This window comes from Dryobates pubescens, chromosome 19 (genome assembly GCF_014839835.1).
Source record: "Dryobates pubescens isolate bDryPub1 chromosome 19, bDryPub1.pri, whole genome shotgun sequence".
In the NCBI taxonomy this organism is placed as follows: domain Eukaryota; kingdom Metazoa; phylum Chordata; class Aves; order Piciformes; family Picidae; genus Dryobates; species Dryobates pubescens.
This window is the reverse complement of record NC_071630.1, coordinates 4,552,103-4,579,619: the sequence shown is the minus strand read 5'-3', so window position 1 is coordinate 4,579,619 and position 27,517 is coordinate 4,552,103. Positions and strand designations below refer to the sequence as shown.

The 27,517-nt window shown below is 48.5% G+C and overlaps 1 protein-coding gene across 1 annotated transcript; it reads left to right on the top strand.

Moving 5' to 3' along the window:
- Positions 1-1,040: 1,040 nt before the first annotated feature.
- On the top strand, positions 1,041-26,622 carry GARRE1 (granule associated Rac and RHOG effector 1). Its single transcript, XM_054170012.1, has 13 exons — positions 1,041-1,852; positions 10,161-10,367; positions 13,352-13,492; positions 13,728-13,823; positions 13,940-14,101; positions 15,064-15,222; positions 19,640-19,737; positions 21,142-21,267; positions 21,749-22,743; positions 23,719-23,884; positions 24,659-24,793; positions 25,244-25,322; positions 26,045-26,622. Exons 1-13 carry the CDS (start codon positions 1,358-1,360, stop codon positions 26,351-26,353), a joined length of 3,168 nt encoding a protein of 1,055 aa, XP_054025987.1. The 5' UTR covers positions 1,041-1,357; the 3' UTR covers positions 26,354-26,622.
- The last annotated feature ends 895 nt before the right edge of the window (positions 26,623-27,517 follow it).

The following is a 27,517-nucleotide window of genomic DNA, read 5'->3' as shown; positions in this document are numbered from 1 at the left end:
TGATGATTTAGTAAATTCTTACTGTGAATAGGAGTCTGATTTCTGCAATAAATCATGGTGCATGCTAAAAGGTTTCCTTGACTTCAATCATAAACTCTTTGAAAAGGATGAGGTTAGGAACTGTGATTGACTCCTCCTGAGCCCTGCATGAATAGCCCTCCACTGTTCTTACCTGGGTGAGGGTGGCACTGGATGTTAGCTGTCGTCTTAAAGTTTGCAGTCTGGGTGGGGGAATTAACAGGACAGTGTTCAGCAGTGCTGAGTTTAGTAACATTGATGCTAACTTGTAACTGCCCCTCTCTTCTGCAGCTCTGCCTTGGGGTACGCTGCCTCTTGCTCCCATGGTGTGCCTAGAGAAGCAAACCAGGAGCCTGTAGGAGCTGCAATCTCAAACCTTCTCAGTGCTCCACAACATTTTAACTTCTGTGTTTTGTTGTTTGTTTGTTTTTTCCCCTTCACAGGAAATGACCTAGAGGCCTTACAAATACATTTGTGCATTTTTGCTCTGCACCTACAACTGAAGGCAAATGCAGTCTGGAAGCACCACTTCTTGATGTCACAACAGAAACAACTACCTCAGCAAACAAGGGAAGGGGAAGAAGGCTTGCAATAATAAACACTCCTTTGTAATAGCTTAGACTTGCAAAGTCTTCTCTAAGAGAGTCCAGATTGTTGGGTTTGTGTTTTCTTTTTTTTTCCCCCCCTCCCCTTTTTTTTTTTCTTTTTTTTTTTTTTTTTTTTTACCCTTCAGTATTAAGAAGAGACACTACAAATAGACTCATTTGGCAGACTGGATCTGTCAAGACATTTGAAGACATTTGATCTGCTGACACGAGGATTTGCTTTTTCAAGGAAGGAGCCTCTGCACTGCTTTTGTAATCGCTGTTGATCAGTGGTTTGCTCCACTTTTCCCAGTATTACTGATGGGAAAACTGTGTTAAAGTATTGCTTCTGAAACTGTTATTTGCATTGATAAAAAGAACTTTTGTAGGCTTAACAGCGAGTGACGATAACGTGCTGACGGCGGAATCGTAGGTGGTAGGTCCTCCGCTCCGGCGTGCGGCAGAGAGAGCACCAAGCGAGGGACAGAGCATCGGTAGGATACTTGAGCTTGCTTTTTGAGTACAATTTGTAACTGCAGCAGGGCTGCACCGAACACTGCAAACACACAGTCAGCAGATCCGCTGCTGCCTTCCTCGCTGCTGATACAAATGACACAGACGCTTGCCTTTTTGAGATGCCTTTTGTGACACCTATGTACACGGCCCCGCACCGGCGCTGTACATAGCTCTGGGCTCGAGGAAGGAGCGGGACAAGTGATTGTTAATTCAAGAACTCTCTGGACAAGCACTCACTTATGTATTGCTGCAGTGCACAAGAAAGCAAAATGGACTATAAGCGGCGCTTCCTGCTTGGCGGGTCCAAGCAGAAGGTGCAGCAACACCAGCAGTATCAAATGCCTGAGCTAGGCAGGACCCTGAGCGCCCCGCTGGCCTCCGCCACCCCAGCACCCCCCTTGGTCTCCTCAGCTGCTGCGGGCAGCTGCAGCCACCCCGTGCCCCACACTACTCCCATCGCAGACATCCAGCAGGGAATCTCCAAGTACCTGGATGCACTCAACGTGTTTTGCCGAACGAGCACTTTCCTCACCGAGCTGTTCAGCAGCGTGTTCAGGAACTCGCACTACTCTAAGGCAGCTATGCAACTGAAAGACGTGCAGGAACATGTCATGGAAGCAGCCAGTCGCCTCACAGCAGCAATAAAACCAGAAATAGCAAAAATGCTGATGGAGCTGAGCGCCGGAGCTGCCAACTTCAAAGACCAGAAAGAGTTCAGCCTACAAGACATCGAGGTAAGGTGCCCTGCGGGATGCCGTGTCACCAGCACTCCTCTGTCCTCCCTCCTTGCTTATTCTCTTCGAAATCACTTCCACACCTAAAGTTCTGCCTTGCTTTGGGTTTGTTGTTAAGGTTGGAAAAGACCTTTAAGATCACTTGCAGGCACTGCTGGTAAAAAGAGCAACTCTGTTTCTTGCGTTTGCTTCCCGAAAGCACTAAGTGATCTGCACTGCCTCTCCTCCAGCTGTGGGGTACTTAAGGACTATTTCTGTGCAAGAGCTTGCACTTGGTTTGAAAGGATGTTAGAAGGATGAGTTGTGATTAACCTGTACCAGCTAGAGGATTCTAAACGGGCACCCTCTAGGTGATTTAAACTTATCAGATGAGAGGCAGTGTGTAGAAGTGCTGGGATGAGAGGGACTGGATTGAAGCTTGAGGAGGGCAGATTTAGACTGAATATTAGGAAGAAATTCTTGACAAGTGAGTGTGAGGAGACACTGGCACAGGTTGCCCAGGGAGGCTGTGGATGTCCCCTCCCTGGAGACGTTCAAGGCCAGATCGGATGAGACCTCGAGCAACCTGGGCTAGTGGGAGGTGTTCCTGCTGGCACTGGATGATCTTGAAGGTGCCTTCCAACCCAACCCATTCTATGAATCTATGGAAAAGCAATCCAGCAGCCTCTTTGTTTTTCAGGGTAGCCATGCTTAGTTTAAAAATAGTAATAATGCTGAACAGCAACAACAACAAAAAAGCCAGCACACTGCCCCTCCACAGCAATTAAAGACAAGCTTTAATCATTTTCTGGTTTATGTTAGCTAATCTTTTTAATCATATTGAGGCATCATAAACCAAATGAAGCTATACTTTCCTTAGAATTATCCATTCTAAGGATAATTAGCATTATTATGCACTGAGGGGAAACCTGGCCAGGTGGGAGCGGTGTATTATCCTCGGTCTTTGTGTAACCCTGCCCATGAGGCAGGTAGTGATCACAATGTGTGTAAAGCAATGCTTTGCCACTCTTCCAAACACAGCTTCTTTTTGGAGCTGTTGTGTCTAACAGGGCACCACTGTGCTAGCATGAGAGATCGGTGCCTCAGGAGTGTGTCCTGACTTTGTGCTGGCAGCCAGTCCCCAGCAGTCAGCATTCAGACTCTCACCCCAACTCTCACCATGCCTAGCTGGGTGTTTCTGGGTAATTCTCCCTCTGGTAAATGTCTTAATTATAGAAGAGGCAGTGTTAAGTGATAGTAACACGTGAGTCCCTGGTGTTTTAAGTAGTTCCTCATGTTTTGACACATTCCTTTCACTTTACAGCAGTCTTTGCAAAGTTATTCCTGCAGAATTCCATCCTGAGTGGAAAACTGCTGAGTTCTCTTATTTTTGATTTAGATTCCAGGTAACTTTGTGTAGGGTTGAGTGTTACACACACATGTTTAGCAAGCATTAGCTGCTTTCTGTGCCTGCACAGCTTGCAGCTGAAGTGAAGCAGAAGGCTGTTTGTAGGATGTAATCGTAGAGAGCAGTGTGACTGGCAGCTTGCAGTGCTGTGTGCGTGGTATAGAATGAAGTAAGCAGCTCGATACTTGTTCTGCATGTCTTTCTCTTTTTGGAGAACAGTCTAATAACACCAGAATGCATAGCTAAGGCTGTAGGAAAAAATACTTTTTATTTACATTTAAAGCTCAGTGTGAGTTTATGCAATTAAAGTCCTTGAGAAATACCTGTGCTGAAAGACCTTATTTTAATGTTTAATTGGGGGGGGTGGGGAAGGCAGCAGCATACGAGGCCTTGTCTGTCTTCTAGGGGGGTGGTTTGTGCCCTTGCTAAAGGTTGGCAGCTCTCTCTGTACTGATTTTTACAACCTAGCCCAGTAGTTCTGGGTGCTAATTCACACCCTGACCCCCTGCACCCTGTGGAGAGAGTGGCTGTTCAGCAGGAGGGGTTCACCAGCAGAAGCAGAGCATTTTGTGTGCAGACTGACTGCGTGGCCTGCCAGCTGCAAGCAAAGGTGGAGAAACTTTCTTTGGTGCCTGCTTTATCTGCACAGACCTAACCCTTGCTCCTGAGCTCCACGTGCACCTGCAGTGCTCTCTCGCTGGCAGGGGCAGATGTAGAGAGAATGCAGGCACAGCAGCTGGATTGCTTGGTTTTCTCTTGAGGTGTGTCTTGTGGCACTTGGCAGCCTGTCATTGTACTCTTAACTAGAACTGCACCTTGCACACAGCTTTGGAAAGGTTCACATGCAAGATTTATGAGGACTGCTGCATAATGAGACAAATCCTGTGCCCTGCATTTGCTTAAGAGCCAGCAAAACGTAAGGATTTGGCTGTGGCTCACGTGGCTGGTGCAGAAGTCAGCCAGGGAGCATGGTTTAGATGACTTCAGTGCCTGGGCAAGCTCGCTGGGTGGTTGTGCCCAGGAAGCAGTTACCTATTGCTCGAGGTGGACTGTGGCAGAGGTCAGTAGAGAGAATATACTGAAGTTTCTCGGTGATGTGAAAGTATATGATAGAATTATGCTGGGAGACCTACATGAGAAATAATCTTGACCTGAACAAATGAGTTTTCCAGTAGGGGTGGAATTTGGAGAGGAAAACAGTGTGACAATATTTAAATAGACATTTTCAGCCTCACAAGTGGAGCTTGCTGGGCAGCAGGTCTGAAGAACAGTTCTAGGGCTTCTGGTAGTCATATGCTGAGTAGGAGTCAGTGTTGTCTAGCTGCAAATAATAAATCAATGTTGTTGCTGTTGTGCAAAGAGGCAGTTGTCATGTACTCAACACTGCTATAACCTTCAAGAACCATGACATAAGCATTCAGCTCTTTTCACTTTGGGTCTTACGGCCTTAAAGACAACAGTGCACCCCCACAGCACTGCTGCTGCACATGGAGAGCTAGTGAGCAACAGGAAACACCCCAGAGGGGAGCAGCAGGGTTAATCAGGCACCCAGGAAACAGGGCTGCAGGGGACAAACTAAAGAGCCTGACTGTACAGAAGGGAAGACTAAGAAGGAAGATCAGAGTTGTTCAGGTATGTAAGAAGCTGCCAGAAGAAGTGGCAGTGTTCTGTCCTTCATGTCTGCATAAGGTGGGGTGGGAAGTAATGAACTGAGATTTCAGAAGGAAAGATGCCTATGAAGATGTCCTGGGAACGCTCTGTGATGTTAGCACAGCACTGGGGAGAGAGCCTCTGTCACAAAGAACTTACAGAACAGGTTAAACCTGCGTCTAGCAAAACTGACCCAGGTGGAATTGCTCTTTGCTTGGGACAGTAGGATTTGGATGACCTTTGAGAGCCTTGCCTGCTCTGCTTTTGTCAGACTTGAAGGCTGAGCTGCGTGCCAGGAGGATGGGGCCAGGCTTCATTCAGTGGTGCCCAGTGACAGGACAAGGGTAAGGGGCACAAACTGGAATATCAGAAGCTCCATCTAAACACGAGGAGGCACTTCTGTAGTTTAAGGGTAATGGTGCTGTAGCAGCACTGGAACAGAGGTGGGGGAGTCTCCATCTCTGAGGCCATTCAAAACTAGACATGAGAATGAGAGGTTTTACATGCATGAGGCCAGCTGAGGAAACACAGCTTTTGTTGAGGAAGGCTGGGGAGAAGTCTGCTTTGTGGAAGAACAAGAAATGCAAGCATAGCAGGTTGGGCTTTAGAAATCCAGGAGAGAGCTACAGCTCAGGCATGAGGTGCCACATGGTTTTATCTGGTGTGGTGGGCTCCAGCCCCCAGGGAAGGCAGTACCAAGAAAACTTGCAAGCTCTGATAAACATATGCTGACTTGGATTTGGACTAAAAAAAGGCTGTGCAGCCTGGACTGTAGCAGTAGTGGGTGAGGGTTTTAATTTATTTATTGCTTCTGAGCAGCACAGAGCTTGCTAGCTGAGAGCTGTCTGCCAAGATGTGTATGAAGGTGACTTCTCTTGATCAAAGTGGTGGTGACAGATGGAGTTTCCCAAGGTTTCTTCATTTCAGATATGCAAATGCTGATTTTTTTTTTCCCCTTTTTCTTCCCTGCCTCTTCTTTTCCCCTTTCAAAAAGCCCTCTGAATTCTCAGGTGTGCTGTGCCTGTGTGGGTGAGGAACAGCATGGAAATCAGGGGCAGTGAGACTGTTTTATGTTCAGTTTTCCAGATCTGTTGTTAAAGTTTTGTAGGCTGGGAGAACGCAGTAAAACTGAGCTCCTGTTAATAAAAGTGTTAAAAGAAATGGGGGGGGGGGGAGGGGAGGGAGAGGGAGGAACTCAAAACAGCTAGGAAAAAAGTTTGTGTATTTCCTCATCTTCTGTAGAGTTTTGCAGCAGCCTCAGTACTGCCCAGTGCAGAGAATGAATCTTGGTTTCGTTGCATGGAGCTCGTGCTGGCAGTGACAGAGGTGGACGCCCTGCCTGCCTCAACAAGAGGAGCAGGCACAGGCTATTTACCTGGACCCTGCATGAAATGGAGATAGCTTTTATGTGTATTAAATAACTGACCATTTTTGAACAAGATGATGCTTGTGGGGCAAACCTCTGTGAATGTAAAGTGTGAGCTTTCCTTACCAAACATTGCACAGCTCCATTTAAACACATTATTGCCTTTGCTATGATTTTCAGGGACTGGCTTCAAACTTCTCTGAATTGAGGAAGTGTTAGTAGCAAAAAGCTGCATCACAGCAGTGAAAAACTGCTGTGGCCTGCTGGAATGCCATTGTGCTCTTGTCCTGCAGCCTCGTGGTCTGCTCTCAGACCTGCTGGCATGGTTGGCAGAAATATTTTGTACTACACTTTAATGGCTGCTTTTAATTTTAAAAGTATTTAACACTTCAATGCCTTCTTTTTCCCTAGGTTACAGAGATCATTTTAGTAGCTGTCAGTACCAGATTAGCACTGCTGGGTGTTTATAGGTTGACTGTTAGCAGAAAAGAGGCAGTGAGGTTGCCTGTGTCCCCTAATACTGCAACTTTTCTGGAGCCTAACTTGAACTGGAGGTGACTGGTTTGCAGTCAGCAGGGCTATGTCTTCCCTTGGAGGTGCACTCTGCTGAGCTGCAGGGCACTGTTGTATAGCAAAAATGAACAATGTTCCATCCACTTGCAGCTGTGTGTGGGAAAGGTGTTAGCTCATCATCTGGTACACCAGTCTGAGTCACCCCTCGTTGCTAACTTCATTATGTGGCCATTTTCATCTGTTCTCTTCATGAGTAGCCAGGTTGTGTGCAGGGCTTCTTGTCACCAAAGCCATTAGGAACTCTGTGATGGGAAAGGGGGAGTAGTAGGAAACCACTGAATAAGCTGTTGTAGTGGACTGGGGTTTGAGTGTTTTGTTTGTTTAGGGAAGTGGCCAAGAATAGAAGAGGGAGGAGAATAAATTCTTGCAGATGAACTGGCCCTTGGAACTGCAAGCCAGTGTTTGTGTCCAGTCTGCTGGTCTGCTAACTTTCTTATTGGCACTCTTCTCTTCTAAAGAATCTGTGCTGTAAGATTTGCTTGCCAGGGAGTCTGCATGGCATCGCTGCTTAGCAGTGAAATCTGGCAGTTTTCTGTGTGCCTTGTTCCCAAGTTGCCTGTGTGCTGCCCATGTGAGGAGGATAGTGTGGGCCAGAGGAACCTAACGCTGCGCTTGCACCTGATACTGCTGTTTGTGTATGACCAGCCTGATTGAACTCATCACCAGTTGGTGTTCAGAAAGCAGCAGATCTGAAGTGAGACCTCTCAGAAAATACCATTGCTTCCCACTGCCTAAACTGGGAGATAGATTCCTTCAGGCAAGGTGCTTCAGCTGTTGAGACAGAAAGCTGTCCTGCCTGGGAGCAGGTTAGGAAAGTCCAGGTGTTAGAGCTGTAGTTCTTGGGACCAAAGGTTGGCAAGCTGGAGACTTCCTTGTGTCTGCTATAGAAATGACTCTGAGGAATGGTTTAGGGGAACACCACCACTACCAGAGCTTACCACCTGACACCTGTGATGATTCCAGGTCATACTCTCTAGGGTTTAGTTTCTTCTGATCATGGCTAAAGCAGAAACTCGTGCCTGGGAAAGCAGGGACCAAGAGATGGTTGTGTCTGTGTGAAAACACCCACCCGTGTTCACTGATAATTGTGCAGATTCCCCAGCAGAGATCCAGTCCTTTGCTTTACTCACTGGGGTCACTGCTGGCCAGCCCTGCCTCTCTCTGTTAAACTGGTGGTGGCTGTTCCTCCTCCCCACAGCTGGGACAGTTTCAGTGCTTTGGAGGAAGATCCTCAAGAAGTGAACTTCACAGCAAAGCAAGCTTGGCATCTGCGGTGAGTGTGTAACAGTGCAGCTCTCCTCCTCCACTTGGGCTTTATTTAAGCAGTTAAGCCCAACCTTACCCCTGCCTGGGAGAGCCAGAAATAGATTCTTTCTCAAACCAAGCAGAAGTTGAGTGAAGCAGATGGTACCATTTATCTGTACTGCTTAACAGTGGGAATTACATGAGGAATGTTGTGTGCTGCCACTTGCAAACGGAGCCATTTGTTTATTTTGAGCATTATTCCCAGGCAGGGGAAACTTCAACCTCTCTACCTTAAATATTCTTTGAAACTTAATCGGCTTGAAATTCCTAATGAGTCCTAGTTTCTCCTTCCCCTGAGAGCTGCATTGTTCCTGCACAGAAAGGTTCAATCACCACTTCCCTTTCCCTCCACTCTTCTTATAAATCTTTCTAATTTTGGAGCCAGGGAAGTTGGAGTTTTATTCATTTCATCATTGGCTGACTGCTTTTGTTTCTTTGTTGTTTTCTTTTCTTTTTTTTTTTAAATAAAACAAATTCCACTTTCAGAGATCAGTCAAAGTATCAAAAATGTTTAATTTGATGCCTTGTACAGAGAAGGGAAGTGATGGAAGCAGAATGGAATGTCAAAAGGAGTCCGGATGCAGTGGAAAAAAGCATCGCCACCACTGGTTCTTCTGCAGGAGACAGCTAATGCATAGAGCTGTTTGTGGGGCTGCAGAGCCTTGCCAGCAGCATCACTGTGCCTGAACATTTTTATTCCAGAAGAATGTAGCTGAAAATAAGCCAGACAGATTTGCTCCAAGGCGTGATGGCTTTGGACATTATCTATTTTATCAATTATTCCTAAAATGGAGTTCAGGCTGAGTCTCTTTTGTCATAAATCAAAGTCAAATATACATTTATTTTTTTAGACCACTTTGTGTGACAAACTCCCTAAAAGATACAAATCCTTGGAATAGTTTTCAAATCCTTCCTGCAGTCATTTGGCCAACACTTGCTCCTCTGCTGCCTTCTGGATACACTTTGGTGTAGGCTTTGGCCACCCAGGAGAGCGTGGCCCTCTCAGAAGGTGGACAGAGCCCTCCTGCTCCTGCTGCTTTGGTGCCTCCCTGGATGGTTGCACTCCAGCCTGCCCCTCCACATATGGTGGCTGCCCCTAGCACTCCTCTTCGTGTGCCCTGTTGTGTGGCTGGCAGGCATGTGTCTGTCCTTGGCCATAATTCTCATAAGTGCTGGCTTGACAGGGAAACAGATGGGGGCTGCACACATGCAGGGCACAGAGGTGCAGGACAAGGAGCCCAGCTCTGGCTGGCAGAGGTGAGCACAGAGCAATGCTGCTGCTGCCCTCAGCCCAGTGAGCCTGGGGGGCACAGACTTTGCCTCCTGCCTCTCTTCAGGTCCTGCATGACCCATTTCACTGAGATCCTCTGAAGAGAAGGCTTCTGCCAGCATTAGTAGTTCCCAGCAGACAATGCAAGTGACAGGGCTGCAACTTTGTGCATGCATCCTGCAGTCACTGCTCTGACCTAAAAATGGCACCGTGCTGCCACTCTGTGTGGCAAAGGGGCTTTGATACTTCCTGCCAGCCATGGCTCTGCTTGGAGACACACTGCTGGAGGAAACCTGGCTGATCTGTACAGTCATGGGTTAAATCATTCAGAGTTTGTTTGCTCATTCCATTTGGGTTTCTGAGCACAAACCCAGCTAGATCTATGTGCAGAGGGCTTTTGCTGTTGAGTGTGTCCTTGTCATAATTTGCTGCTCCCATTTTGGTGGTGTTTCATGTGCTCAATACTGCTAAGTAACGTAACAGGCTTTTCATTCTTCAGAGAACCCTGAGTGCAGCAGTGAAAACGACATCCTCATCTCCCCGGATTCCCAGGAACTCGCTGCTCACCTTAAGTAGAAGGTCAAATACCGTGTGGTACTTGGGACCTCTGAAGTATAATAATAACAATAAGGAACAACAGCAACAGTAATAATAAAGATACATTTAGTTCCTTTCCCCAAACAGTAAACAAAAAAAGAAGGGAAATGTCAGTGGAATCCTCTGTTTGCTTGAAGCTGCTTTCTTCCTTGTCCTGCAGGTACTTGGGCGATGTTTCTTGACGGTGATGCAGGTCCACTTCCAGTTCCTGTCACAAGCTTTGCAGAAGGTCCAACCAGTGGCACACTCTTGCTTTGCTGAAGCTGTAGGTCAGGAGAGGAAGAATGTTACTGGGGCTGGAGCCTCGAATTTAAACCCCACGAATGAGCTAGAAGATGCAATAAGATCATGGAGAGGAGCAGCAGAGGTATGGAGGTCTTGCTGTGGCGGCATTGTTTGGGGAAATGAGAAAACTCGGGCTGGATGCCCTACCAAAGGGAGAGGAGCTCTGATTGTGTAGCATGCTGCAGGTAGTTTCAGCTGCTACCATTTGGTTGTACATGCATGGTGATCGTACTCTTTGCCCTGTGTGAAGTTTTCTTTCTGATGTGGCTACCTAAGGAGCGCACAGCAGTGGGAACAGCTTCTCGTTAGAGGTAGTAAATTGACACTGTTCAAGTGTGTGTTGGGAGGTGGAGCAAATGAAAACCTCACCAGCATACAACAAGCCCTTCAAACCCAGCAAAATCCTGATGAAAAATAATTTAGATAATGGCTATTTCTCTTCAATTTTGAATACTAATTCTATTCCACTGGCACAAGTCTTGAGGGTAACTTCCAACACTTCTGCTGCTAAGCTTGATGTTGCCTCATCCTTCAGGTGCTGGAGCATTAATTGCAGTACTTGCTTTAAAGATGCCACTTCTCTCTGGACTTGTATTTCCACAAGCACTTGTCAGCTGTGTAATCATAGAATGGTTTGGGTTGGAAGGGACCTCCACAGGTCATCCAGTCCAACCCCCCTGCATTCAGCAGGGACATCCTCCACTAGATCAGGTTGCTCAGAGCCTTGTCCAGCCTCACCTTGAATATCTCCAGGGATGAGGCCTGAACCATCTCCCTGGACAACCTGTTGCAGTGTTCCAGCTCCCTCATGGTGCAGAACTTGTTCCTCACATACAGTCTAAATCTGCTCTGCTCTGGTTTGAAGCCATTGCCCCTGGTCCTGTTGCTGCAGGCCTTTGCAAGCAGTCCCTCTGCAGCCTGCTTGTAGCCCCTTCAGGTACTGGAAGGCTTCCCCAGAGCCTTCACTTCCCTAGGCTGAACACCCCTAGCCCCCCAGGCTGTCCCCACAGCAGAGGTACTCCAGCCCCCTGATCATGGCCCTTAACTTTTCCTGCTGCAAAAAGTATTTTACAAAGAAAACTACTTCTGTGAGCTTTTCTGCTTTCTTGTGCACTGTGAAGTCTGCAAACTGGTAGATCAGAACAGATTCAGACTCTGAGTACATGGTTTCCTTTAATTCAAGTAACTTGGAGCATGTGCTTTTGAAGTCTAATGTGGCAGCCCACAGGCTTGGTAATCATCTGGACTGGAAATTCTGTCAAAGTTTCCATTTATCAGCTTGCATCTGCATGGTGTAGGAAAGAAAGCAAGTTGCCTTTGGAACTGTCAATGCAGAGGAACTGTTTGTCACTTTCCCTGCATCCTGCATGTGCTTCCTTGGATAATAACACAGGGCTTTGGGAGTGCTCTAGGTGTATTGCAGAGATTCCTAGCAGCTTGGCTCTTTTTTTTCATAGGAGGAGTTAATTTTATGTTTAAACCACTTAGCTCTGTAAAACTGTGTTAAGAATGCCTAGAAATGCCCTGCAGTTGTCATGAAGTTTGTTTCACTTATGGTTAAAATTGGGTTTAGCAGAACCTGGGACCTTCACTTTGCTTATTTACCTCCTGACCAGCCCACTTCAGCGACTTCTGTGAAGAAAACCATTTCAAGTATTACACTAATCAAAGCCTTTATTAAACAATCATGGGGAGGAGAAGAGGAAAACATAACTTCTCCCTAGTTCCAGACTAACAATAGAAGAAACTTCTCAGTTTGTATGATTGACTAAAATGACTGCTCTGAAGTGTTTGTGTGGGGTTTTAGGATAGCATAAGGAACATCTGTGCTGTCTAAACAAAATCTTGTTCTGTCTCTCAGTATTTGTAGACAGACCACTAACTACACAAGTCATCTTGATAGAAGGGAGAGCTGACACATTGAAATCCTTCACAGTTTTACTTGGTGGCATGGAAGGCAGTCCATTGTGGTAGATAGTAGGAAGAAATCCTTCACGGTGAGGGTGGAGAGACACTGGAACAGGTTGCCCAGGGAGGTGGTGGATGCCACCTCCCTAGAGGTGTTCAAGGCCAGGTTGGAAGAGGCCTTGAGCAACCTGGGCTGGTGGGAGGTGTCCCTGCCCATGGCAGGGGTGTTGGAACTGGATGACCTTTAAGGTCTCTTCCCACCCAAACCATTCTGTGGATCCATATAACCCCAGCTTCTCTGGCAGGAGAGAGCACTGCTCTTTCACAATGAAGCTTAGGATGAGACTCTGTGGCCATAGCTCAGAACTATTTTTGCTTTTCAAGATCCTCCCTTGGAAAATGCTGTAACTGTGTTTCAGTCCATGTGAGTGATGGATCTGTCCACTGGCTGCAGCTCCCAGTGTGGACATCATGCTTGAGACTCCTTCCTAGGCTGGAAAATAAGCTGTACCCCAGGCCTTCAGTGCAGATTGGTAATAGTTTTCTATTTGTTCTGCCCTGCTCAGCAGTGTAACATTGCAGAGTTACAAGTAAGATGTTTGGCTTTCCATGGTTGTGATCTATTCATTCTAAACTCCTATGCCATAAAGCTGTTCCCTTGCTGTGCTAAACTGAAGGTGGTCTTGTGGAGCAATTCTCAAATTGCCCCACAGTGAGAACTCTGACTTTTGTCAAGTATCTTCCTCCATCCACGGCAGTGTTTGTCCACTAAGTGCATTTTCCACTTGTGACCAGTAGTAACCCTTTATGCTGAAACTTGAAGGCCCTCTCTGGTGACCACAGTCATCATGTGGGCTGTGTAACAGGATCCTTAGTCCTGAGAGGGAGCTGAAATAGCAACAGCAAACAATGTTGAATTAAGTTGCTAGCCAACACCTATATGCCAGACAAATAACCTGAGATTTGCAGAGCTTTAATAACTTACCATAAATCATCTCCTCCAGAGCCTTGCCACCAGCTGCTGCTTCTCATCTCCCTTAGAATGTTCTAAACTCTGTGAGCTTTTGTGTTGGAGTTTGTCTTTATAACTAATGGGATTAAGCTTGCCCTGGTTTGATGCTGAACCTCTTCACCCTGGGTTTTGGTTTCCCACTGCAGGCCACATCTCGGCTGCGAGAGCGAGGCTGCGACGGGTGCCTGGCAGGCATCGAGGTGCAGCAGCTGTTCTGCTCCCAGACTGTGGCCATCCCTGAGCATCAGCTCAAGGAGCTGAACATGAAAATTGACAGTGCTTTGCAGGTGAGGGGCTTTAAAGTCTGCTGCTTCAGTGTGCATGTAGCCAGTGGGCCGAGGGATGGAAGAGGGCAGGAGATGGTGCTGCAGAAATCCATTCTGCAGGCAGCCAGGAAGTGTTGGAGGACCTTGCCTGCTGAATGCCATGGAGTTGAGCAGGACAGATCCAGCTGTCTCCAGACACACTGCCTGCTTGCTTGCTGATTTGCCTGTTGTGTCTCAACTTTTTCTTTCATGTCAGGCTTACAAAGTGGCTTTGGAGAGTCTGGGCCATTGTGAATATGCAATGAAGGCTGGCTTCCACTTGAACCCAAAAGCTATTGAAGCGAGTCTTCAGGTAGGATCTGCTCAACCCTGCCCTCCCACCCCCTCTTGCCAAATAGAAACCAGACTCGTGCTAGGAACTTCTGATGTCTTCATTCCTTGTGCCTCATCTGTTCTTTCCTACTCCAGGGCTGTTGCAGTGAAGCTGAAGCCCAGCAAACAGGAAGGAGACAGACTCCACCTCAGCCAATTCAGTGTGAGCTGCCCACTGTACCTGTTCAGATAGGATCACACTTTCTGAAAGGAATATCCTTTAATGAGTCTGCAGCAGAGAACCTGAAGCTGAAAACGGTAATAGCCCTGAACTTAACCCCAGGAGTGAAGAACAAAAAGAGCAGAACTCCTTAAAACTCAGACAACAACTGCAGTAGAGGTTCAGTGCCAAACTTGTGTTTAGAAGTGTGTATTTTTAGTCTGGCTTCCTGTGGAAACAAGATGTTGATAACATTGTGGGTCCACCCCTGCTTCTGATAACATTTTAACCACCTGGGCAAATTCAGCCCAACCTGAGAGAAGCACAGAGAAGTCTGAGAGGTGGTGAAGCTTCCCTGAACTTTCTGAAAATAAGTAGGTTGAGCATCCAGAAGTGCAGAGGAAAGTGATTCCTTACAGTTGACTCAACCAGGTGACTCACTTCACAGCTTTTATCCTGGGTGCCACAAGAAGTCTGGCCCAGCCCAGAGCTAAGGGAGGGACTTTAAGAAGTATTTTGTAGCCAGGTTCCTTTGAATTTCTTCCTACAAACTGTATTGATTTAATCTTTATCTTTTTTAGTGGTATAAAATTGTGGAGAAGTTAATTGTGTTTCTCCTTCCAAAGGGGTGGAGAAGAGCCATTCAGTAGGCATTGGAACCATTTTGATGAACATTTTCACTTTCTTTGGTTTTTTAAGCCTCCCTTTTTGTCTGCTCTGAGAGAGTTGGGGAAAACCCCAGCTCCAAACGCTGCTTTTCTGTTGCCTTTGCAGTGCCTCTTGTAGCTTTGATGAAACAGTTTAGGAAGACTACAAGCCAAAATAGTGTTTCTGGGTTTGGGGGAGGACTGTGTGCCAAACAGCAGAGACCATCTCCCGCACTCCTGCCCTGCAGCTGAGCTCTTCTAGTTCTGAGAGCTTGTTCAGAAGCGGTGGGCAGCCTGGTGCCTGACCAGTGCCGCACAGGTGCGGGAAGGCTTTGTGTTAGCATTTGAGAGTGCTGTGTTTGGCCATCACAGAGCTGCTGTGATTGTTGATGTTTGTGTGTTCCCTTTTCCAGCACACCATGCTGCAGCTGATTAAGGAGGCTGGGTGCCACAATGGGCTCACCCCCCGGGACGACTCCCCTGTCACTGAAGTGCTCAATCAGGTTTGCCCTTCCACGTGGCGAGGAGCCTGCAAAACTGCTGTACAGCTGTTGTTTGGCCAGGCTGGGCTGGTAAGTGGCCAGGAACAGGATTAGCAAATAAAGGGCTGCTCAGTCACCCTGAACAGAAACTAGAGATTGTGTAGCTTTGGGAAATGAACTTCCATTGTGTTTCTCCATTTTTGAATGCTGCAGCTTAACCAAGATGTATCCTTCTAGAATGCAAGTTTGTAGATGGGATCTGTAGTTGCTAGGAGCAGGAGAAGGTCCTGAGTACTTTATAGGGCCTGGTATTAGGGACGACACAAGAAGTGGAACTTCCAGGTGATAGTGAAATAGAAAGAGTTTCACATCTCTGGGTGACCATGGTAAAAACAAACATCCCCTCCCCTGCCTGCTCTCAGACCAGCTTTAAAGGCTGCCATTCTTTTCATTTCCTCTCTGCTTTGAATGGAAGCAGAGCTTCCTGCCCCTGGTCCTCTGCACCAAGTGCTGCTACCTGGCATCTCCAACACAGCAATTGAATACCTTGCTGTTGACATAGGTGTCTTTGGATTTTACAGGATCTAGACAGCTGCTAAAATAGGTGCTTGGATACACTGATAAGGAAGTGCATTTGTGCTGCCATCCTGAATTACTGCAGTCTCTTCATTCATGAAGGCACATTCCTGACACACAGGGGTTTGGGGACTGCTGTGAGTTTTGATTTGACTGGACAAATAAAATGGGGGCAAGAATGCACTAGGGCAGGAAGGAAATGCAAGCAGAGAGGCACCCTGTAGCCTAGCTTTTGCCCAGTGTTCCTTGGATTGGCTTTAACCTACACTGAGCCAAATGCTTTACTCAAGGTGATGGCAGACCATCAGGACTTTGCAAGGATCCATATTTTTACATTATTCAAACAAGTCACACAGCTGATTAGGTGACTTTGCCCTTTCCTTCTCATTCATTAACCCCTCTTTTTTGGTACTGTTAATAGGCTCTCCAGTAATGGTGAATGATGCATGGTAAATACAGGTGTTGGGTATGTCTGCTGAGCATTCCTTTTAGAGAAGGAGGTTCAGATCACATTTTGGGCCTCAGATCAAAGGAGCAGGTTGTCAGTATCAGCAGGGCACCTGCTATCAGTCCTGACTTCACTGTGAGTCTGGGGTTTAAGGATAGGAGCTGTGGTGCCTTAACTGCTTTGTATAAGGAAGTTTTCCAGGGAAGCATAAGAAGGGGGTGTCCTTGCAGGGAGAGAAAGCAACTGTGGGGGAGCAGGCTTGGTCAGACTACCTTGGAAACACCCAAGTAGAAAATATGGATGAAATATCAATAAATAGAAGAACAACTAGGACAAAAAGGCTGTGGTTAAGTGGGATTTTTGCCTTTGCCTGCCACAGTTGCTGCTGAGATGTGGGAGCCAGCAGGAAGTGAGGCCACAACACAAAGTATTTCTCAGCAGTCCGATGGAAGTCTGTGCTGTGCACCTCAGGAGTTCTTGGCTCCCAAAAGTCTAGATGAGGAATGCCTTGGAGGATGCTGCACCTCCCACTATTTCCTTTCCAGGGGCTTTCAGAGCTGTGCACACCCAAGGCCTGCCTTGATGAGATCTGGGGAGTGGCCCGGGACACACTCCGGAGTCTGGAAACCTCCTGGTGTCCCCCAGTCTAGACATGACCAGTTAGACCTGCTGGTAATTGAAGTGCTGATATTCTTCAGGTTTTGCCATAACTTCTGGAGAGCTGTCAGCATAAAACTTGCTTAGACACTCTCCCAGGTGGCAGTGCTGATGAAGGAGTATTGCTGGTGTTGAATCATGAATGTCTCCAAAGGTTTTTATTTTGCATGAACCCTATGTTCTAAAACAGCAGATTTCTGTCTTCCAAGTCAGTCAGGAGCTACACTCATGAGAAAGTACTTGAGACATCTCCCCTTCAGTCATTCTCACTGTGATTTCTTTCAGTTTGGAAGGGTGTCAGGGTTGAAGTTTTTCTTTCTAAACTCTGCTAACATTTTTCCCCTAAGATCCAGTGAGAAACTGTCATTTGCTGCTCTCGAGCATCCTCTGGGTGGAGATGGGAGAGGAAACACCTGTAAAACCAGAACAATAGCTGTCTGATGCACAGGAAAGCTCTCCTCTAAGCACCCAGCAGGCTGGGGGGCAGACTGTGTTTGTTGTATTTTGTGGGGAACTCAGATGAATGAAGCGTGGGGCAGTGTTGGGCAGGCCTGGGTTTGCTGCTGTCAGGAACTGAAGCTGCCTGCTCAGCTCAGAGCTGGCTGTGCACTTGTCAGTTAGGAGGGAACATTCCTTGGCAGTCTCATTGTCCTGAGCCTGTCTTGCCATGTGCCTTTAAAGCAGAAGCTCGTGAGGAGTGGAAAGCACAATGAGATGTGACTTTGTGTGGCTATTTTAGGTTTCAGGTTTTTTAATACAGGGAAAAAAGAGAATTAAAAATGGAGGTGCAGGTTTTTCAGTGGTGACCTTAGCCTGCCTGTGAGGAGTGGGATTTTCAGACTGGGGGCAGCTGGAAGAAACCACCATGTTGGGCATTCAAATAGGTTAATTCAGAAGATGGGTGGAAAGAAAACTTTGACTTGGTCTCATGCAAAATTGTGGAGAGGGTTCAACTGAGTTTTGTGTGCTCAGAGAGCTTTGAGTAGCAGCTGCAGCCTGCATTGCAGAAGCAGTGAATCTTAGTAATGTCTAAATCCCACAGGTTGTAGAACTTTAAGAGAAGGGGAGAAAAGAAGATGTGTGCAGGGACTTCCTGCAAGGTTGGAGATTAGGAAGAAATTCTTGACAGTGAGGGTGGGGAGACACTGGCACAGGTTGCCCAGGGAGGCTGTGGATGTCCCCTCCCTGGAGGTGTTCAAGGCTAGGCTGGATGAGGCCTTGAGCAACCTGGGCTGGTGGGAGATGTCCCTGCCCATGGCAGGGGGTTGGATGAACTTTAAGGTCCCTTCCAACCCCAACCATTCTGTGAACAGCTCAACAAAGCCCAGACCATGAACACTACCATGTGCCACTGTCAGAAGCTGATCCAGGCCTGCACAAATTACAATTTTAGTTCTGATTTACAGGCCTGAGATGCAGATGGAAGCTTTCTTGGGAGCTGAAAAAGAGAATTCATCTCTCCTTATCTCAGTTACAACTGCAGCAGAGCAGAACTGCAGATTACTAAATCACATGGAATTAAAGTGGTGCAAATAGAGGGAAAAGAGCACTGGAGCTGCCCTGTTCTGAAGTGGGAGGTGGTGGTGTGGGTGGCCCATGGCATGGGGCCTTGTCATTGTGCTCAGGCATGTCTGACAAGTTGGAATAAACTTGGGTGGGAGCTTAGAGTCAGCTGGAGGAAAGCTAAGGCCTTACGCTAAAGTACCTAGAAGGTGGGAAATAATTCTGTTAAAAAGTCCTTGATGATTTTGCTGAAGCAAGAGAGAAAAGAGACGCCCTGAGCATTATTCATACTGCACATTCCTTCCTAACCAGCAGCAGACAACCAGTTAGAAGTAGAACCAGTGGAGGGTGAGTGCAGAAAAGCCAGTACCACCCCCTGAGGCTTATTTCTAGCAGAGGACTTTTTGCCATTTCAAGGATAAATGGTGCAACTAATCTGCTAGTCACTGAAGCAGGAACTGCTGACTGCTGCCAAAAAGCTGCTGGTTCAGCATGACCAAAATAGGAAATTATGGAAATGATCAAAAAGGCCAACCCATGCAGACTGGACACCAACAGAAAGCACAACCCAAATATGGAGCTCACTGTCCCTGGGATTAAAGTTTCGGTGAAGCTGAAGTGAATCCATTCCTTCTCAGTTCCATAAAAAGACAGGACACAAAGTGAATTCTCCAGACTCTCATCTTCCATGTGTCTTCAGCAGGCCTTACAGAAGGCTTGGGATTCAACCAGCTGAACAGTCACTTTCACAGGGACTTAGCGACAGTAACAGGTCCGTTGGGGGGAACAGAGGAGTGCTGGTGGTCTGGAACTGCAGAACCTTGCAGGGGGTTTGGTGTGTTAAGAATTGTGAGCTGTGTGAAAAGCTCCAGACTGGATGCTGCTTGTCTGGATGCTGCCATGCACTGCAGTTAAACTGCTTGCCTTTGTGTTGGTGACTGTGCTTGTTTGGGAGCTGTGGACTTGGCTCTAGTGCCAAAGCTCCCCAGTGAAAGGGCTGTTCTAAAAGCCGTGGTAGTGGCCAGCTGCTGGGTGAAGCAGCTGCTAACCTTACAGTGAGGTGCAACTACAGTGTGTCACTGAGAAGAGTGAAACAGAGGTTCCTGCACCAAACTAAGCACTTGAGGTCCTTGCTTCTTGGTTTTAGACACCGAAGCAGAAATCAGCTTAGAATGATTCTGTCACTTGGTTTGGTTTTATCTGGCTGATTTTTCCAGCTGCAGCATGGCAGGGAGGTGAGACTGCTGCATCTTAACTACAGGGCTGACCAAAGAACTCAAAACGACTCTTAAATTGCCCTTTTCTTTGCCTTTTGTGTGCTAGGTGGTTGTGGACACTGCACAGATTGAAAACAAAGAAGCCTACGCTCCTCAGATCAGTTTAGAAGGGTCCAGAATTGTGGTGCAAGTTCCATCAACTTGGTAAATAAAACTCCTGTGTTGCAGATGATGCTGATAGCTGTGATTGAAAACCTGGCTGTGCAAGTGGAAGGGAGCACTCTGCACTCAACGGCAGATCTTCCTGGAGCTCCTTTCTTTTCAGCTATTGTGACAGTTGTGCTTTAGCTCTCTTTGTACCAGTGCTGCCTCTGGAGGCAACAGAAGAGAGGCAGTGCTGGGCCACTAAAATACACTTGAAAAGGAAAGGCTTGGTGATAAGGGGGGGTGGGGGGGGAAGGGTTTTTGAAAAACGGTGAATGCAGCAGTACTGTTCTGCTCCTCCCTGGCAGGCCCTCACAGCTGTTACCTGAGGAAGGCCAGGAATTAGATGAGATTAATGAGAGCTTTTAGCTCTTTTTCACTGAGCTGTTGTTCAGGAGCTCTCCTGAGCTGCACATTCCAGCAGACACTATCCCTACCTAGGAAGGAGTGGTGTAGGGCAGGGTTTCTTTCCTTTTGAGACAATGATTTGGAATTAGAACACTTCCTTTCTCTCCTGCTTTGCAGGACTCAGTGTTAGGAGTCTCACACAAGACAGCTCATTCATCTGAGCCCTGTGAGCCAGCCTGTTACCCATGGTACCAGGGGGCTCAGCCCATGGCCTGTGTGCCCAAGTACATCTCTAGTTCCACTCCAACTGGTGCTCCTCTCTTGGTGTAAATTGCTCTATTATGGAAGAACTCAAAGGAGGGGAGTGCTGGGAGCCCGGCTTTGTGTGCTCTGGCAGAGCTCCTCCTGCTGACACAGCCAGGGTGCTGCCTTGCTCCTCTGCTGGGGGAGCTCCTCCAGGGCTTGGCCAACCTCCTTGTGTCTAGGTGTATTTTATTCTGGTTTCACCTCAGAGTCACTCCTGGTTCCATGCCACTGATGAGGAGGATTCACTAATCCTGCATCCTTGCTGGGTGTGCTGAGTCATTTCCCACAGGCAGGCTGTCAGATAGGGGCTGGTAGCAGTGGACTCCAGAGTGCATCCAGTTTGGGGTCAGCTTTGGTGAAGTGCTTTTGCCATTCTCCAGCAATGGGCTTTGTGGTTTTGTTACTTCTTACCTGTGTGCCTGAATTGTGTCTGCTCAGCTGAAGAACTGATCCTCAGTCACAATTGTAGAGTAAATGATAGCACTTCATGTTACAGCGAGATTAGCTCTGTATTCAGCAGCAGAAAGGAACTGGGACTGCAGATGCCTCCTGCAGGAACACCCTGGCATTCTTACATTGCCCTGTCTTTACCAGTTGCACCTCTGTAGGAGCAGTCAGGGGTGCATGGATTGGCCTTCTGTTCCCTGACCACTGTGGTAGAGTTGTTCAATGTAAAAAAAAAACCCAAACAACAAAAGCAAACCAAGAAAACCCAAAAGCTGATCTTTAAGTGAAACTTCTTGCTTACAGGTGTCTGAAAGAAGATCCAGCAACCATGTCTCTGCTACAGAGGAGTCTGGATCCAGAGAAGACTTTGGGACTAGTAGATGTGCTCTATACTGCTGTGTTTGACATCCACAGGTGGAAGGAAGGAAGGTACATCTTCTCTTGAGCCTCCTGCTCCACTTGCCCAGTTTGAACAAAGCCATCACTGTTGAAAGATCTGTACTGAGGAATTTGATAGTGGCAGCAGGGGGGGAAGCAGCAGTTAAACCGAGAGCAAGAAACCGGTACCTGACCCCGGTACCTTGTGGGCAGGGATAGAGCTGGAGCAGGCTTTCTAAGACCAGCAGCTTGTCCAACCCTTCAAAAGTGTTTGTTTCTTTCTCCCAGAAGTACTTGGGTTACATTAAATTAGGCTGCATTGAAGTCTTGGAGCACAGTTAGCATCCCTAAGGGCTGGAAAGCAGCTCCTGCCCTTGCAGATGCTGGTGCTGTTGCCCTGAGGAGTAGCCGATGAGCTCAGTGGTCTCTGCTTTTGTTTGCTCCGCTAGTTCTTCCCCGAGCAGACATCTGCTTCCAGGGTGCCAGCTCGGTGGTACATTGTGTGGTTTGGTCTGTGTCTGTGTTGCTGCAGGGAGCAGGCTCTGCCTTGCATTCAGATCCAGCTGCAGCGAGAGCTCTCGGACTTTGGGAACCAGGCGGACATGCCGGCGGGGAACGGCAGCAAGCCCTCGGGCGGCCTGCAGAAGACCTTCTCCAAGCTGACCTCACGGTTTACAAAAAAAACTTCCTGCAGCAACGCGAACAGCGCTGGGAGTTACTCCATCCCCAGCACGCCTTCCAAGAACGTCTTCATCGGCTCCATCTCGGAGGAGAAGGCAAAGCCGCCCGGGGGCGTGGACGCGCGGCTGCAGAGCATCCTGAGCATCGGCAGCTTCCCGCGGGCCGCAGAGCCCCTGCAGGCCGCCCAGGGCACGGCCGGCACCCTGGCCAACGGCTTCCTGGGAGAGCGCAGGGACAGCTTCTTCAAGCCGGACGAGGGCAAGGACGACAAAGGCATGAACTTGCCAACCGACCAGGAGATGCAGGACGTGATCGATTTCCTGTCGGGGTTCAACATGGGCAAGTCCCAGCAGACCTCCCCCATGCTGAAGAGAAGGAACTCTGCTGCCTCCTCCATGGCGCCGGAGCAGAAAGCGGCGGCGGTGCAGCAGCAGCCGCAGGCTGTCCCTCACGCCCCACTGCATCCTCCTCAGCCAGGCCTGTCCCAGCAGCAGCACTCACAAAAGCAGCAGCAGCAGCAGCAGATGCAGTATTACCAACACTTGCTTCAACCTATTGGACCACAGCAGCGCGCACCTGCCAAGTGGCTGACTAATTCCTCACAGCAGCCAGCCCAGGCTGTTGGGGCTGGTTTGTCTCACATAAACCAGTGGAACAGTCCTGGCTTCTCAGACTTGAGCTCTGATTTGTACAGCCTGGGTCTCGTGAGCAGCTATATGGACAATATGATGTCAGAGATGTTAGGACAGAAACCACAAGGCCCTAGAAACAACACGTGGCCAAATCGTGACCAAACTGATGGAGTGTTTGGGATGCTGGGAGAGATCTTGCCTTTTGACCCTGCAGGTGTGTGTCTTCTCCTCCCTTGGTGGCTTTCATCAGGGTTGCTTTACAAAGAGTGCTGTTAAATACTGCTAGCCAGAGCTTCCATTTCCCAGTGCTGCCCACCAGGTGCCAGGGTGCTCACAGAGGCAAGCAGGTACTGATGTGAGCCTGAGTAACAGAACTAAAAGCAACCTTTGCTAATTAATAAGAGTGGGAACGTGGCTTCTTGCCCCAGATGTAGGAGTTCTGACCTTTCCTTTATGGACCACACCAAAGCACTGATAAAGACCCTTGCAGGTGATGTTCCCCCTATTGTTAATTTGTGCAGTTGTTTAAAACCAGCCCCTTGAACTTGCACATTTTACCTCTCTTCAAACTGATCCTTCTGCCCTTCACCAGTGCTGCAGTCTGGACGTGACAGCCAGAACGCATCTTCCCCGTACCCCTTAACTTCCCCTCCAGTACTGGTCTATGAGAGTCAGACTGATTCCTGTTCTACAGCTGTTACAAGCTTGGGTGGTGGAGGACATGGTTTGAAGCACCAATGGATTGGAAGTGTGGAGGGGTTACTGTCAAAGATGAAGTGAGATTAAAATTTTACAGCTGGTTCTTGGCAGCAGCACAGCTGGAAATGGTGTTGCAGTCTGGAATCAGCTGTGGTCGCTGGGATGTTCTTGTCCCTTGAGCCTGGCTCAGTGTGCAAGCTTTAATCCCACCAGTTCCTGCTGATGGGAGGTTGGACCATGGCCCAACCTGGGTTGGGCAGGGATACTTCCATGAGAGGGTCTGCGGGTGCAGATGGTGAACGTGCCCCATCTCTGGCTTTCCACTGCTCCACCAGGAGGGATGGACTGCTGCCGCCATGCGCTGCCGCCATGCGCTGCCGCGCAGGCTGTCCTGTTCTGGGGGCTGAAGGATGGAGCGGGGAGGGGGTAGGGTAGGTGCAGCAGAGAGGGCTGAACCTCAGCGACTGACAGCTCTGCTCCTGTCCCTCAGTTGGCTCGGATCCCGAGTTCGCTCGCTACGTGGCTGGGGTGAACCAGGCCATGCAGCAGAAGCGGCAGGCGCAGCACGTCCGGCGGCCCGGCGCCGCGCGCGCACACTGGCCCCTGCCCGACGACCCGCACAAAACGTGGCCCTTCCCGGAGTACTTCACGGAGGGGTAAGAGCTGCCACGGCCTGCCTCCAGGGCATGCCAGGCTGGGTCACACTTGGGTGCTTGCTCCAGCTGCTGCTGCCTCTGTGGGAGCTGCACAAGTTGTGTCAGCAGGGAGGAACCCCTGCGCCTCCTGGAGCGCTCGCTCGGATGCTTTCTTGGGAGGGCAGCGTTTGGGCCCAGGTAGGGGAAAAGAGGCATTTCTAGCACAGGCTCTTTAACAGCAGCTTTCCTGCAGTACCTTGAAAACTCCTGAGACCCAGTTTTGTGCAGAGTGAAGGCTGACTGAATTTAGCTTGCCAGGTCCTAGCTGCTTAGTCTTGCTGCCCTGGGACAGGGAGCTGCCACAAGGGGAACTGGCAGTGCTTAGTCTCTTCCAAGTCACAGCTATTGATGATAGCAGAAGTGTTGCAAGGTCCTCTGTTTGTCCATAATGCAATGGCTGTGATTCTCAAGCTAGCTGTAAACCAGTGGGACCAGAATGTGTTCTAGCTCAGTTTGGCAATTAAAGTGATTCCAAACCCAAGACTTGGTCCTTGCTGACCAAGAAGAGGCACTTGTCATGGATCTCATTATTTCAGTCAAATAGTCACTAACAGGTGAAGCAGTTGATGTGGCCACTCAGGAGGAAGCAAACTGAAAGTATTTTTGTATGATTTGGACATCTTAGAAGGTGCTGAGGTTTCATGGTGCTCTGAGGAACACCTCAGCAGAACTAACTGGGGCAAAGGGTCTGGCCCAGGCTCTGTACAAGGACTAACCCAAGTTTTTGTCTTGCAGTGATGTGACAAATAGCTGGTCTGGTACTCAAGGAGACTCTGCCAGCTCAAGTGATGAGACCTCCTCAGCTAATGGGGACAGCTTGTTCTCCATGTTCTCAGGGCCAGATCTTGTTGCTGCTGTAAAGCAAAGAAGGTGAGCAGAATGAACAGAAGTGGCTCAAACTCCTCTGGCTTTGCTGACTTGCTTTGATAGCTGCCCCAAGGGTACTGCTGCTTCATGAGGCCCTTCTTGCTTTGCTGACTGGGTGTGATAGCCACCCCAAGGAAATCCCTGCTCATTAGAGGAAGCTACACAAAGGGCAGTTTGTGTGCTGTGCTGCTGCCATGGATCAGTGTAGAGACTTCAATGCTGGGGATTCCCAAACTGAGTGGCTGTCTCCTCATGCAAGTGAGCAGCTGTGCAAACAGCTACTTGTGAGCTAAGCACAGGGTGTCTAGGAAAGATCTGAGACTTTTTCCCCTCTTCCATGATTGTCTATTTTGGATGCCACTTGTTTCTGAACTGCTGAGGCACTGGTGGCAGATTCATGTGGGGAACTTATTTAAACAGGAAGGTAACAACTGTTCTTCTCTTTTTGGGCAGAAAACACAGTAGTGGTGAGCAGGAACCGAGTACACTACCATCACCACCCCTGCTTTCTGCAGCAGATGACCGTAATCAGGTAAGCTGAAAATGGCTTTGCTCAGCAGCTGTTCCTGCTGGGACTTTGGGATGCTTTCGCCTAGGAGAAGGGAAGAGTCATATCTCTGTTTCCTCAGCTAAGGCCCAAACCCTTCACTTGCAGCTGGGACCAGAGACTGCTGTCCCAAGTGACCCAAGTTTAGCTGTTACACCTGGAAGTCAGATTCTTCCCTTGTAGCAGGAATGAGCACAACCCCCAACGCTTCCAGTGCAGCTGAGGGGCAGCACAGTCAGTGCTGATTGTCTGTGCAGGGAAAGCCAGAGCATCACCAGTGGCACTGCCTGCCCTGGAGGGACTGTGTGTCAGGCAGCATGGGGAGGTAGAGAGGAGGTGCTTCAGCAGGCAGCTCTTCTCAGAGCTGAGAGTTCTGCACCTGCATGGACCCTGCTGGCAAACAAGTGAATAACCTGAAAATGCCTTTAGGAGGGGTCAGGCACTGGGACAGGCTGCCCAGGGAGGTGTTGGAGTCACCATCCCTAGAGGTATTCAAGAAGCCTGTGGCCATGGCAGCTGGGTGATTTTGGGGGTGATGCTTGGACTTGCTGACCTCAGAGGGCTTTTCCAACCCAAGCAGTTGTGTCATTGTGAGGGCATAAGCTGATGTGCTGAGTATTGTCTCAAGAAGGAAGTATTTTGGTACTAAGCCAAAATGAGCCCCTGAAAACCAGCCCCACACCCAAACCGACTCTCTGTTTTCTCAGGATAACAAAACCAAAACCTGGCCACCAAAGGCACCCTGGCAGCACACCTCCTCTGTCAGCAACGCGCTGCCCGGGCAGGGCGCAGGGCTGTACCCGCTGAGCAGCCCTGTGGGGCAGTGGAGCGACACCATGCAGCTGCTGCAGGCCCCCGTGTGGGCAGCAGCCGGCGACTGCGCTCCGGCAGCAGGCATCTCCGGCTTCGCCTACGCGCAGCAGCCGCAGGCTGCCCAGCACAAGCAGATCACCAAGGGCTTCAAATCCTTCCCGGGCAAGCACGAGCGCCGACCCTCCTACCTGCACCAGTACTGACTGCCGGCCGCGGGGGCGCGGCGCGGGGCCGCGCAGCAGCTAGGGACGCTGGGCTCCAGCTGTGCCTTGGCTGTTCCTGGTTCTCTCTCTGTCTGGAGTCGAGGGGCGTTGGGGTGAGAGGTGCACTCTTGAGTTGTGTTTTACAGTGCTGAGCAAAAGTGGCCAATGTCTGATGTACACGAGACGGCCCAAAACTGTGATGTAGAAATGCTTTTAAAAGGTGTCTATGGCCTTCACTTTCAAACCTTTTTTGTTTGTGTTTGTGGGTTTTTTTTAAGAAACAAAGAACTGCTGAAGGATGAGCATCCAAGAAACACTGTATTTTATAGCTATTTTTCATATAGATGTATAGTTAAACATCTTACTGGAACACAGGGAAGATGTTGAAGCAAATCTGTAGTGGTCACTCTGCTCAGCACTGTTCAGATTGGACAAGCTGTAGCCTTTGTATTCTCCAGAAGGGGCCTGGGGGCAGCTCTGTGTGCCACACAAACCGTTGCACAAAGGGTTGTGGAGTTCTGTGGTAGTTTCCTTACTCTAGGTAAAGATCAGCAGCACCGCTCAGCCTTGTGTCAGACACCTGAGCTGCTTGCAGGAGATGGCATCCCCGTGGATAACCTGACCCTGGTTTTGCAGGAAATGCAGCATTCCTTGCTGCTGCCCCTGGCCAAAGGCATTATCCACACAGTGCTCCTCAAAGCAGAGCCTCAGAGCCTCCCTGCAGGGGCTTAAAGTCTTATTTCAGATGCTACGATGGATTAACAATTGTGAGCTGGCTCAGAAGATACTAAACTGAAAGGTGGGGTAGCAGGTAGTTAGAAGAACTTTTTTTTAATTATTATTATTTTTTTTTAAGGATAAAGTAATTCCTTGCAGTCAATATGTGCCATTAAGTGAACCTGTGGAATTGGGAATCATCTTCCAACCAAAGTGGCTCCATGAGTGACTGGTGCTTAAAGAACCATGGTAAATATGTGTATAGCTATCCCACTGTACAGCGACTGAGATTACAGAAGAGTCTTTATATAGTTAGAGCTTATTTAAATTTTCATACTTCATCTTGGAAAGAGTCTAAAAACCACACTATTTTCTGCTATAAGAGTTTTGACAGTATTAATCTTATTTTTGTATTTTTCTTAAGTCACATCATTCTAATATGTTAAC

What these genes read in the sequence shown, in the direction of transcription:
- GARRE1 (XM_054170012.1), top strand. Translation starts at nt 1,358, where the DNA reads ATGTATTGCTGCAGTGCACAAGAAAGCAAAATGGACTATAAGCGGCGC. An exon ending in TCAGCCTACAAGACATCGAG is followed by an intron (nt 1,853 to 10,160) that starts GTAAGGTGCCCT and finishes CTTGTCCTGCAG; the next exon opens with GTACTTGGGCGATGTTTCTT. An exon ending in CAGCAGATGACCGTAATCAG is followed by an intron (nt 25,323 to 26,044) that starts GTAAGCTGAAAA and finishes CTGTTTTCTCAG; the next exon opens with GATAACAAAACCAAAACCTG.